This window comes from Lissotriton vulgaris, unplaced genomic scaffold, assembly GCF_964263255.1.
Source record: "Lissotriton vulgaris unplaced genomic scaffold, aLisVul1.2 SCAFFOLD_542, whole genome shotgun sequence".
Taxonomy (NCBI): domain Eukaryota; kingdom Metazoa; phylum Chordata; class Amphibia; order Caudata; family Salamandridae; genus Lissotriton; species Lissotriton vulgaris.
Window position 1 is genome coordinate 826,845 of NW_028250708.1, and position 12,582 is coordinate 839,426.

At 57.3% G+C, this 12,582-nt stretch overlaps 1 protein-coding gene across 2 annotated transcripts in view; it reads right to left on the reverse strand.

Annotated features, from left to right (window-relative positions):
- Positions 1-12,582, reverse strand: part of LOC147663157 (mannosyl-oligosaccharide 1,2-alpha-mannosidase IB) — a 451,075-nt gene that overhangs the window by 293,151 nt on the left and 145,342 nt on the right. For both annotated transcript variants that reach the window (XM_086950629.1, XM_086950628.1), the window contains one exon: positions 10,217-10,313. In XM_086950629.1, the coding sequence (XP_086806755.1) occupies positions 10,217-10,313 (97 nt within the window). The remainder of the gene's footprint in view (positions 1-10,216; positions 10,314-12,582) is intronic.

The window sequence follows — 12,582 nt, forward strand, 5'->3', positions numbered from 1 at the left end:
AGATATATCGTTACACAAGTAGTAACTTGTGCATCTGAAAGAGACACGTTAGTGATAGATTCCTTACCTTAGAATAGATACCCCAGCAATACCAACCCCGGTGGTGGGTCTGCGAACCAATATCACACCAGAAAGTCCTGGAGGACGGAACGGCCAAAGAAGCCATCCCTCCGGACTTGACTGTCCAGGCAGTAGTGTCTTGCGAACGTGTGCAGCGAGGCCCACGTAGCTGCCTGGCAAATGTCCTGCAGGGGGACACCGCGGCCCAGGGCAGTTGTCGTTGCCGTGGCCCGAGTGGAGTGAGCCCGCAATCCAGCTGGGGGCTCCTTCCTCGCCATGGAGTAACATGCTTGGATACACAAGATGATCCACCTAGAGATGGTCCTCTTGTGCACAGCCTTTCCCTTCTTCGCGCCCACGTAACCGACGAAGAGTTGGTCATCCACCCGGAATTGGCGTGTGCGATCTAGGTAGTAGGAGAGCGCACGTTTTGGATCCAGACGGTGGAGCCTCTCCTCCTCTTTCGAGGGATGCGGAGGCGGAAAGAAGGTGGGCAAAGTGATGGACTGCCCGATGTGGAAGGCCGTGACAACCTTGGGCAGAAAGGAAGGTAGTGTACGTAACACCACCTTATCAGGATGAACAGACAGGAAAGGTGGAGAAGAAGAAAGAGCCTGGAGCTCACTCACCCTCCTGGCAGAGGTGATGGCAACCAGGAAGGCCGTCTTTAGAGTAAGGAGACGAAGAGGGCAGTTATGAAGCGGCTCAAAGGGAGCACACATCAGATAGGTGAGAACCAGATTCAAGTCCCACTGGGGCATCACGAAGGGAACAGGAGGGAACATGTGCATGATGCCCTTCAGAAATCTACTCACAATAGGGGACTTGAATAAAGAAGGCTGATCTGGTAGCCTCAAGAAGGCTGATAGAGCAGAAAGGTACCCTTTAAGAGTGCCCAGAGCAGAGCCCTGCTGGGCAAGGGAAAGAAGAAAGAGCAGCACTTCCGAAAGGGGTGCAGAGAGAGGATCCACAGCCTTTGCTGTGCACCATGCCACAAATCTGTTCCACCGGCAGGCGTATACCGACTTTGTGGAGGGACGCCTGGCTGCCAGAATGATATCACAGACTTCGGGAGGCAAGTCAAATGGCCTCAACTGCCGCCGCTCAATCTCCAAGCTTGTAGGTGGAGACTGGACAGGTTCGGGTGCAGGACCGTCCCCTGCTGCTGCGACAGAAGGTCCTCCCGAAGAGGCAGACGAATCGGGGGATCGACTGACATGCTGATAGCTCGGGATACCAGTATCTTCGTGCCCAGTCCGGAGCCACAAGGACGACCTGGGCCCGGTCGCGCCTGATCTTCTTCAGCACTCTGGGCAGAAGTGGTATAGGCGGAAAGGCGTACAACAGACCGCAGCTCCACTCGCGACGAAAAGCGTCTCCGAGCGAGTGCCGCCTTGGAAATTCCAACGCGCAGAACTGCTGACATTGCGCGTTCTCTTCTGTGGCGAATAGATCTAACCAAGGCTCTCCCCACTGTCGAAAGAGACCTTGCGCCACGTCCGAGTTCAGACGCCATTCGTGATCCATCAAGCACCGGCGGCTGAGTTCGTCCGCCCTGGCATTCAGAGAGCCTGCCAGGTGTTGAACCACCAGGGTCACGCCCTGATGTTCCAGCCACTGCCAGAGGCGCAGAGCCTCCTGGCAGAGGGTCCACGACCCCACACCGCCCTGTTTGTTGCAGTACCACATGGCGGTGGTGTTGTCGGTGAACACTTGCACTACGCTCCCCCTGACAGAGGGGAGGAATGCCTTCAGTGCAAGACGAATCGCCCGCAGCTCCAGAAGGTTGATGTGGAGCCGGGACTCCGCCGGAGACCAGAGGCCTCTGATCTCCGCCTCTCCCATGTGGCCTCCCCAGCACTGGAGGGACGCGTCCGTCACAACTACGTGCTCCGGCTGGGGTAGGGAGAGGGGTCTGCCACTGACCCAGTCGCGGTCCGTGAGCCACCACTGCAGTTGCTTTGCAGTGCCCTCTGAGATCAGGACATGATCGGACAGGTTGCCCTGATGCTGGGCCCACTGAAACTTCAGGTCCCACTGCAGAGCCCGCATCCGCCACCTGGCGTGACGCACCAGAAGGATGCAGGAGGCCATCAGCCCCAGAAGCCGCAGCGTCAACCTGACCGAGACCCGGGATAACGGCCTGAAGACAGGAATCAGAGCCTGAATATCCCGAATCCGCTGTTCGGGTGGGTAAACCCGAAACTGCGCCGAGTCGAGAACCGCTCCGATGAAGAGGAGCTTTTGAGAGGGACACAGGTGTGACTTCGGCACATTGATGGAGAACCCCAGCAAGTGCAGGAGGTCGGCCGTAGTCTGGAGGTGGCTGACGACTGTCTGGGGCGAGCCCGCCTTCAACAACCAGTCGTCGAGGTAGGGGAAGACTGATACCCCCTGCCTGCGCAGATGGGCTGCGACCACCGCCATCACCTTCGTGAACACCCGTGGGGCGCTGGCAAGGCCGAAGGGGAGCACGGTAAACTGAAAGTGCTCTTGGCCTACCATGAACCGTAGGTAACGCCGGTGGGCCGGCAGGACGGGGATGTGGAAATAGGCGTCCTGCAAGTCCAACGCTACCATCCAGTCTCCCGGGTCCAGGGCAGCCAGGACCTGAGCCAAAGTGAGCATCTTGAACTTCTCCGTCCGGAGGAAGCCGTTGACGTTCCGCAGATCCAAGATAGGGCGTAGGCCCCCTTTGCCCTTCTTGGGTACCAGAAAGTAGTGGGAGTAACAACCACGTCCTACGTCTGGCCCAGGAACGCGCTCGATGGCCCTCTTGGCCAAGAGGGCCGAAACCTCCTCTTGCAGAAGTTGCAAGTGATCCCCCGACACACGGTGGTATTGAGGTGGCATGGATGGAGGGGAAGACTCGAAGGGGAGGGAGAAACCCCTTCGGACAATTTGCAGCACCCACCTGTCCGAAGTGACTGTATGCCAGTGGGAGAGGTGATGGCGAACCCTGCCTCCCACAGGCGTCACATGGGCCTGAAAACTCGGACTAGGAAGGTTTTGAGGCGGGGGCTGCTGAGGGAGGTGTGGACTGGCCTCGCCGCTGGCCCCGACCACCGCCACGGCGGTTCCCACGTCCGCCACCGCGTTGCTGAACATTCTGCGGCGCGTGGCTGACGGTCCGTGGTGGGGCGCCCCTTCCGTGGCCACGAAAGGAGCGAAAGGCACCCGATTGCTGGCGTGGGGCCGTAAGGCCCAAGGACTTGGCCGTGGCCCTGGAGTCCTTGAAACGTTCCAGCGCATGGTCTGCCTTGTCGCCGAAGAGGCGACGGCCATCAAACGGCATGTCCAGGAGGGTGGCCTGGACATCGGCCGAGAAGTTGGCGGACCTCAACCAGGCGTGGCGTCGAACCACCACCGTCGTTGCCATCGCCCTGCCCAGTGAGTCCGTGGTATCCAGCCCACACCGGATAGAAAAGCGTGCCGCATCTCGGCCGTCCGCAAGGGTTTGGCTGAGTTTAGCCCTGACCTCCTCAGGGCATTGTGGCAGCACCTCCGCAACCGTGTCCCACAGAGTGTGGGTGTAGCGGCCCAAGAGACAGTTGGTGTTCACAGACCGTAGCCCTAGGCTCACAGACGAGAAGACCTTCTTCCCGAACTGCTCATATCTCTTGGATTCCCTGTCGGGCGGGGCCGACGGGAATGCGGTTTGGGAGTTAGAGGCCTGGGCTCTCGGGGGTGGGATGGGTGGACAAAAAGCATGGGTCGCCCGGTGCCGGGCGGTAGCGTCTGGCCACGTTCCTGTCCACAGGGGGGCCTGTGGCGGGCTTGGACCAAGTGCCCAGAAGAACGTCACACAAGGCCTCATTGAACGGCAGGAGGGGCTCCGCGGAGCCGGACTGCTGTTTGAGGACCTCAGTGAGGAGATTAGTCCTCACGGCCGCGACGGGGAGCTGAAGGTTTAAGGCCTTAGCTGCCTTCGTCAACATTACGCTGTAAGCAGAACCCGCCTCCGAAGCCACAGTAGGGGGCGACGTAAATCCAGTGTCTGGCGAGGTGTCAATACCACTGGCCTCCCCAAGCTCATATGTCCAGTCCTGATGTGACTGGCAATCACGTGCCAGAGGGTCCTCGGACCCCTCCCATTGCTCCTCGTCACCTGGCTCCTGGAGACCAGGATTAACAGCCAGGGCCTCCTCGTGGGGATAGAAGTCTCCAAAGGCCGACGGAATCGGCGCCCAGCGGCGCCCCTCCGACTCCTGAGTAGGACCGTAGGAAACATTGGGGGCGGCAACCACATCGGCTGCCGGGGACGACACCTGAAGGGACGGCGCCGGCGAGGTCGTAAGGTCGACCGGTGAGGTCCCAGATCCGGAGCCGGATCCAGCGAGGTCGCGCGGCGCCGGGGCCGAAGCACCCGACGTCGTCGGGGCCGAAGCGCCCGACCCGGAAGGACCTCCAGACGGAGCCGATCGGCCCGAAGGCGCCACGGGAACCGACTGAGGAGGGAGGGCCCTCATGGCCATGAGGTACCTCTCGACCTCCTCCTGCGACGCGCCGTGCCCAGGGACCCGAAGGTGTGGGGCAGGCGGCGACGCTTGCGACTCCCGCGGAGCCGCGTGGGCGGTGTCGCCCGAGTCCCCGGCCGCATCGAGCGAGCGTCGGGGCGGGTCGGAGGACCGATGGTGTCGCTCCGACCTCTCATGCCTCTTACCTGAGGACTTGGAACCAGACGCTCGGTGTCCACTTCCGGAACGTCGATGACTCCGACCTCGCGACCTGTCCCTCGACCTCCCGTGGGACCGGGACCGGGACCTGGAGTGGCGCGGGGCCGAGTGCCTCAGCTCGAGACGCTTGCGGGACCGCTCCCGCCTAGCCTTCGACGTCAGGGCCCGGCAGTCGGCGCAGGTTCGATCGTCGTGGTCGAGGCCTAAGCACTTCAGGCACCGGCGATGGGGGTCCGTGACCGACATGAGTCGGCCGCACTTCGAACAAGGCTTGAACCCGGGCATCCCTGGCACCGATAGTCGAGACAGTCGACTAAGAGAAGATCAAAAAGGATCAACATTTTTCAGTCAAAAAGTGACTGGGGGTAGAGCTTCTTCTGGATCTGCGCTAGCTGGCGCGGAAAAAAGAAGAACTGACGTCAGCGCGCATGGGTGCCGTCTAAGTACTCCGACGACGTCATCCCGGCGCTCACGACGCCGACGACGGACGCGGAGCCGCAGACGACGCCTACCGGCGCGCAGGGGTATTGCTACGCAAAAGTTTCCGGATCCAGTCTGACGCCTGGGGATATTCTAAGGTAAGGAATCTATCACTAACGTGTCTCTTTCAGATTGAGGGGACAGACAAGACAGAGGCCTACAAGTATCCGAGGGGGGCAGAGCTGCCAGAGGCCCACGGGTAACTGAGGGGGGACAGAGCAGCCAAAGGCCCACAAGTGACTGAGGGGGGACAGAGCAGGGCCCACGAGTAAGTGAGGGGGGACAGGGCTGCCAGAGGCCCACATGTAACTGAGAGGTAGGGTGAGCAGGTGTCCCCGTTTTGCCAGGACGGTCCCAGTTTTTAACCAGCTGTCCCAGCAAATTTCAAGACATATAGCTCATGTCTCTGTTTTTAAAGAGGGTCGACTGAAAACGGTGGGAGGTGTTTTTTATGTTTTACAAAGCAGGGCTAGTTAGCCGGCGTTTCAAGAAAGCAATTTAATTAACAGGCAAGCTACAGGGTTTAAACATTGCATTTTATGTGTGTTCTTACTGCCTGTTCTGTAATTCTATGCCGAGGAGCGCTCTCATCGCTTGAAGTAAAATTGTAGTCCTTCTATTTTTGTGAAATGTCCCGGTTTTTGGCTTTAAAATTCTGGTCACCCTACTGAAAGGGTGCAGAGCAGACAGAGGCCCACGAGTACCTGAGGGGGGACAGAGCAGACAGAAGCACAAGAGAAACTGAGGGGGGACAGAGCAGAAAAAGGCCCAAGAGTGACTGAGGGGAGACAGAGCAGAGAGAGACCCAAGGGTACCTGAGAAAGGACAGAGTTGCCAGAGGCCCATGAGTATCTGAGGGGGGACAGAGCTGCCAGAGGCCCACGAGTATCTGAGGGGGGACAGAGGCCCATGAGTATCTGAGGGAGGACTGAGCAGCCAGAGGCCCACGAGTATCTGAGGGGGGACAGAGGCCCATGAGTATCTGAGGGAGGACTGAGCAGCCAGAGGCCCACGAGTATCTGAGGGGGGACAGAGGCCCACGAGTACCTGAGGGAGGACTGAGCAGCCAGAGGCCCACGAGTATTTGAGGGGGGACAGAGGCCCACGAGTACCTGAGGGAGGACTGAGCAGCCAGAGGCCCACAAGTAACTGAGAGGGGATAGCGCAGCCAGAGGCCCACGAGCAGCTCAGAGGGGACAGAGCTAACAGAGGCACACCAGTAACTGAGGGGGGACAGAGCAGCCAGAGGCCCAAGAGTAACTGAGGGGGGACGAAGCAGACAGAGGCCCACGAGTAACTGAGGGGGACAGAGCAGAGAGAGGCCCAAGAGTAACTGAGGGGGGACAGAGCTGCCAGAGGCCCACATGTAACTGAGGGGGGACAGAGCAGACAAAGTCCCACGAGTAACGGAGGGGGGATGGAGCAGGGCCCACGAATAACTGAGGGGGGACAGAACTGCCAGAGGCCCACATGTAACTGATGGGGGACAGAGCACAGCCCACGAGACACTGAGGGGGGACAGAGGTCCAAGCGTAACTGAGGAGGGACAGAGAAGACTGAGGCCCACGAGTAACTGAGGGGGGACAGAGCAGCGAGAGGCCCACGGAGTAACTGAAGAGGGACTGAGCAGACTGAGGCCCACGAGTAACTGAGGGGGTCAGAGCAGCGAGAGGCCCACGAGTAGCTGAGGGGACAGAACAGACAAAGGCCCAAGAGTAACTGAGGGGGACAGAGCAGACACAGGCCCAAGAGTAACTGAGGAGGACAGAGCTGCCAGAGGCCCAAGAGTAACTGAGAGGGGACAGAGCTGACAGAGGCCCACAAGCAATGAGGGGGGACAGAGCTGACAGAGGCCCACGAGTAATGAGGGGGGACTGAGCTGAGAGAGGCCCACATAAAACTGAGAGGGGACAGAGCAGGGCCTGTGAGAAACTGAGGGGGGACAGAACTGCCAGAGGCCCACATGTAACTGATGGGGGACAGAGCACAGCCCACGAGACACTGAGGGGGGACAGAGGTCCAAGCGTAACTGAGGAGGGACAGAGAAGACTGAGGCCCACGAGTAACTGAGGGGGGACAGAGCAGCGAGAGGCCCACGAGTAGCTGAGGGGAACAGAGCAGCCAGAGGCCCACGAGTAACTGTGTGGGGACAGAGCAGACAAAGGCCCAAGAGGAACTGAGGGGGACAGAGCAGACAAAGGCCCAAGAGTAACTTAAGAGGACAGAGCTGCCAGAGGCCCACTAGTAATTGAGAGGGGACAGAGCTGACAGAGGCCCACAAGTAATGAGGGGGGACAGAGCTAACAGAGGCCCACGAGTAACGGAGGGGGGATGGAGCAGGGCCCACGAGTAACTGAGGGGGGACAGAGCTACCAGAGGCCCACATGTAACTGATGGGGGACACAGCCCACAAGACACTGAGGGGGGACAGAGGTCCAAGCGTAACTGAGGGGGGACAGAGAAGACTGAGGCCCACGAGTAACTGAGGGGGGACAGAGCAGCGAGAGGCCCACGAGTAGCTGAGGGGGACAGAGCAGCCAGAGGCCCACGAGTAACTGAGTGGAGATAGAGCAGACAAAGGCCCAAGAGTAACTGAGGGGGGACAGAGCAGACAAAGGCCCAAGAGTAACTGAGGAGGACAGAGCTGCCAGAGGCCCACTAGTAACTGAGATGGGACAGAGCTGACAGAGGCCCACAAGTAAAGAGGGGGACAGAGCTGACAGAGGCCCACGAGTAATGAGGGGGGACAGAGCTGACAGAGGCCCACGAGTAATGAGGGGGGACTGAGCTGAGAGAGGCCCACATGTAACTGAGGGGGGACAGAGCAGGGCCCGTGAGAAACTGAGGGGGACAGAGCTGACAGAGGCCCACAAGGGTGTGGTCTTGGAACCCGCTCAGTAAAAGGAGCAAAAAAAGGAGCCTCTGTTCCAAGGAGACTGGATGGCTCCCATGGATTTGGCCACTTCAGTGTACTTTTTCATTTTTTCTAGTGCCGGATAAACCTCTGGGCAAAGAAGATGTTTCTTATCAAACGGCGTGTTTAGAATGAATTGTTGGACCTCAGGCATAAACCCAGAGACCCTTAACCACATGTGTTTCCTAATGAAAATGCTAGTGTTGACCATTCCAGCGGAAGTGTTAGCAGCATCTAGGGCGCACTTATGGAAGAGATGGAAATTATTTTCCCTCATTTACCAAATCTTGTGGTCTTGTTTTATGCTCACTTGGGAGAGATTGAAGCAATTGCTCCATTTCATCCCATTGTGCTCTGTCATACCTGATTAAAAGTCCCTAGGTATTTTCAATGCACCATTGATTGGCAGCTTGAGCAGCTACGCGCTTGCAAGAAGAGTCTGTTAACTTGGACTCTTTATCTGGTGGAGGAGCGTCCCCTGATGTTTGGGAGTTAGCTCGCTTACGAGCATTAGACACTACGAGAGAATCTAGTGGCAGCTGGCCTAAGATAAATACTGGATCTGTCGGGAGGCTTTATACTTTTTGTCAACTCTAGGAGTCAAGATGCGTGCACACACAGGGTCCTTAAAAATGTCCTCAGCGTGTCACATCATGCCCTTGTGGTGGACGAAGAGGACTGGTAGCAACAGTCTTCCTTTTTAAAGGAATCTTAAAATGAATGTCCTCATCAGGAAGCTTGTGTTTCTGAGGAAGTTTAGTATGACTACGGCCTGTTTCAGGGTTGATATACAGTCTCTTTTGTTTAGAATCTTTTTTCAGTGGAACAATGTCTAGATCCAGATCCGAAGGGGAATCCTTTAGTTTTGGCACCGGCATGGGCTGGCCTTTCGGTATGGAAGATTTCGGCTCCAAAGGCTATTTCATTTTCGCTAAGAGCTTTGGCTCCGAGCCGGATTTGTGTTTGGAACCGGAAGGCTTTGGTTCCGACGTGGATTTTTGCCGATTCGGTACAGAGGAGGAAGGCTTGACTGGGTGTTTCGGAGCTGAGCCTGGAGGCAAGGTGTCGGAAACGGCATCTCGGTGCTGACCTTGGCCAGAAGGCAGAGGTGGTGCCGAATCCTTATGTTTTTTGTGGGTGAGTTGGTGGGGCAAGTGGCCTTCCATACACACGTCACCTTGTCCCTGCAGCAGTTCTTCGGTGTCGAGGTCTATCTGGTGCTCCGAGTCGGAGTCCTGCACTGAGAAGGCTTCTTCCTCCTCTGCCGCAGATGCACCAACATCTTCTTGACCGGATTCTTCAAAAACATGTCCGGCATATCTTCGATGCTGTGACACTGTATCTCCTGACGTCGAGCTTGACGATAGCGAAGAGTTTTATTCGTTCGAAACGCGTCACAGTTTTCTTCTTTGTGATCTGGAGACAAGCACAAGTTTTACACTTTGTGTGAGTCAGTTCGCTGATATTTCGGGTGGCACCGAGGGCAGAATTTGAACATTGTCTATTCCATTAACGGAGAGCTGACACAACGCGGTTAGGCCCCAAGGCCGTCTACGAAGCTTTCCGATAGAAAAGTAGATTCCGTTGACCGAAACGATACGCAGAGAGGTGGGAAAAGCGTACAAAAAACAATACCGTCGAGGGTAGAGAGGATTGCACGTCGAGGGGAACAGAAGAACGGTTCCGAACCAGAGCGCAGCAATACACGTCCGAACCTAACGGCGGAATAAACAATCTAACAATGGAGTCGATGACCATGCCCACTATCACCAAAAAGAGGAGTCATCTTACCTCATGACTAGGAAAGACTTTGTTGAAGAAAAACAACTTACAAACATCCAGGCCAAACACTAGATGGCAGGAGTATGCAAAGCATGTGTATCTGCCGCACACATGCCTCGAACATATACATTCTGTGGTAGACTAATCCGAGGACCAGTGTCACACCACGTGACTGACAGTAGCCAAGAGCATTCCTAACACAGTCATGTCAGGAGAGTACAGCAGTAATCAGTAGCATGAGTGAGTGAGTAAGGTCCACGGCTGCCCCCTGAGGACCGGTCATCATGGGAGAGTGAGCACCTACCGAAGATGTTGGTGGAATGGCCCTTCCTGGCGATGGGCTTCAGCTCGTTGTGGCCCCAGCCGTACTGCCGGTAGTTGTCCCAGGCGTGCTTCATCATCTGCAGGGAAGGAGACAAGACAAGTGTGTTCATCAGTCACCACAGACACTGGGGAGTGGTTCACTTTACATCCAAGGCCTTCGTTCCTCATCACTGAGTGTGGGGAAGCAGAAGAGCTGACACACAGGGGCTAGTGCTGCAGCAGGCCGAGCACCGAACTGTAACGAGGCGCTAGCCTACGATATGGTTCCCTTAAGGGGCCCAGATGATTCAAGTGTTGAGACATGCTGAGCACCACCCTGCAACGAGGAGCTAAGGTAGTGCTCACTGAAGTGACACATAGCGCCTAGGGCTGCAACAGGCCCAGCACAATCCACAACAAACACTAGTGCTGCCCTTGGAAGCACGATAATGTTGTGATAAGTTAAGGCCCCCAAGTGCTGCAGGAGGTTGAACAGCAACCTGCAACGAGGAGCTAAGGTAGTGGCACACAGAGGGTAGTGTTGCAACAGGCTGACCACCATCCCTACAGGACCTAGTGGCCAGGTGCCATTCTCCAACGAGGAGCTAAAACAGACAAGGGCCTGTGGACAGCATCAATGGAGGGCGCAGGGAGACCTATGGAGTTGGGGGGGGGGCTATAAAGGGGCCGGAGGGGCATAGGACTTCTGACAGGACAAAGGAGAGAGCAGAAGGGCCAGGACAGCGGAGAGCACCAAAGAAGGGGACAGAAGGGCCACTGACGGGCCAGATGGACCAATGAAGGCGGTAGAGGGACCAACAGAGGGGACAGAAGGGCCACGGAGGGGACAGATGGATCAACAGAGGGGACAGATGGATCAACAGAGGGGACAGATGGATCAACAGAGGGGACAGATGGATCAACAGAGGGGACAGATGGATCAACAGAGGGGACAGATGGACCAACAGAGGAGACAGAAGGACCACTGAGGGGGCAGATGGACCAATGAAGGCGGTAGAGGGACCAACAGAGGGGACAGAAGGGCCACGGAGGGGACAGATGGATCAACAGAGGGGACAGATGGATCAACAGAGGGGACAGATGGATCAACAGAGGGGACAGATGGATCAACAGAGGGGACAGATGGATCAACAGAGGGGACAGATGGATCAACAGAGGGGACAGATGGGCCACTCAGGGGACAGATGGACCAACAGAGGGGACAGATGGACCACTGAAGGGGGTAGAGGGACCAACAGAGGGGACAGATGGACCAACAGAGGGGACAGATGAACCAACAGAGGGGACAGATGGACCAACAGAGGGGACAGATGGACCAACAGAGGGGACAGATGGACCAACAGAGGGGACAGAAGAACCACTAAGGGGGAAGATGGACCAATGAAGGGGGTAGAGGGACCAACAGGGGGGTGGGGGGGTAGAGGGAACAACAGAGGGGACACATGGGCCACTGAGGTGGCAGAGGGACCAACAGAGGGAGCAGATGGACCAATGAAGGGGGTTGAGGGACCAACAGAGGGAGCAGATGGACCAATGAAGGGGGTAGAGGGACCAACAGAGGGGACAGATGGACCAACAGAGGGGACAGATGGACCAACAGAGGGGACAGATGGACCAACAGAGGGGACAGATGGACCAACAGAGGGGACAGATGGACCAACAGAGGAGACAGAAGAACCACTAAGGGGGAAGATGGACCAATGAAAGGGGTAGAGGGACCAACAGGGGGCTGGGGGGTAGAGGGAACAACAGAGGGGACACATGGGCCACTGAGGTGGCAGAGGGACCAACAGAGGGAGCAGAGGGACCAACGGTGGGGGCAGAGGGACCAACAGAGGGGGCAGAGGGACCAACAGAGGGGGCAGAGGGACCAACAGAGGGGGCAGAGGGACCAACAGAGGGGACAGATGGACCAACAGAGGGGACAGATGGACCAACAGAGGGGACAGATGGAGCAACAGAGGGGACAGAAGAACCACTAAGGGGGAAGATGGACCAATGAAGGGGGTAGAGGGACCAACAGGGGGGTGGGGGGGGGGGTAGAGGGAACAACAGAGGGGACACATGGGCCACTGAGGTGGCAGAGGGACCAACAGAGGGAGCAGATGGACCAATGAAGGGGGTAGAGGGACCAACAGAGGGGACAGATGGACCAACAGAGGGGACAGATGGACCAACAGAGGGGACAGATGGACCAACAGAGGGGACAGATGGACCAACAGAGGGGACAGATGGACCAACAGAGGAGACAGAAGAACCACTAAGGGGGAAGATGGACCAATGAAAGGGGTAGAGGGACCAACAGGGGGGTGGAGGGTAGAGGGAACAATAGAGGGGACACATGGG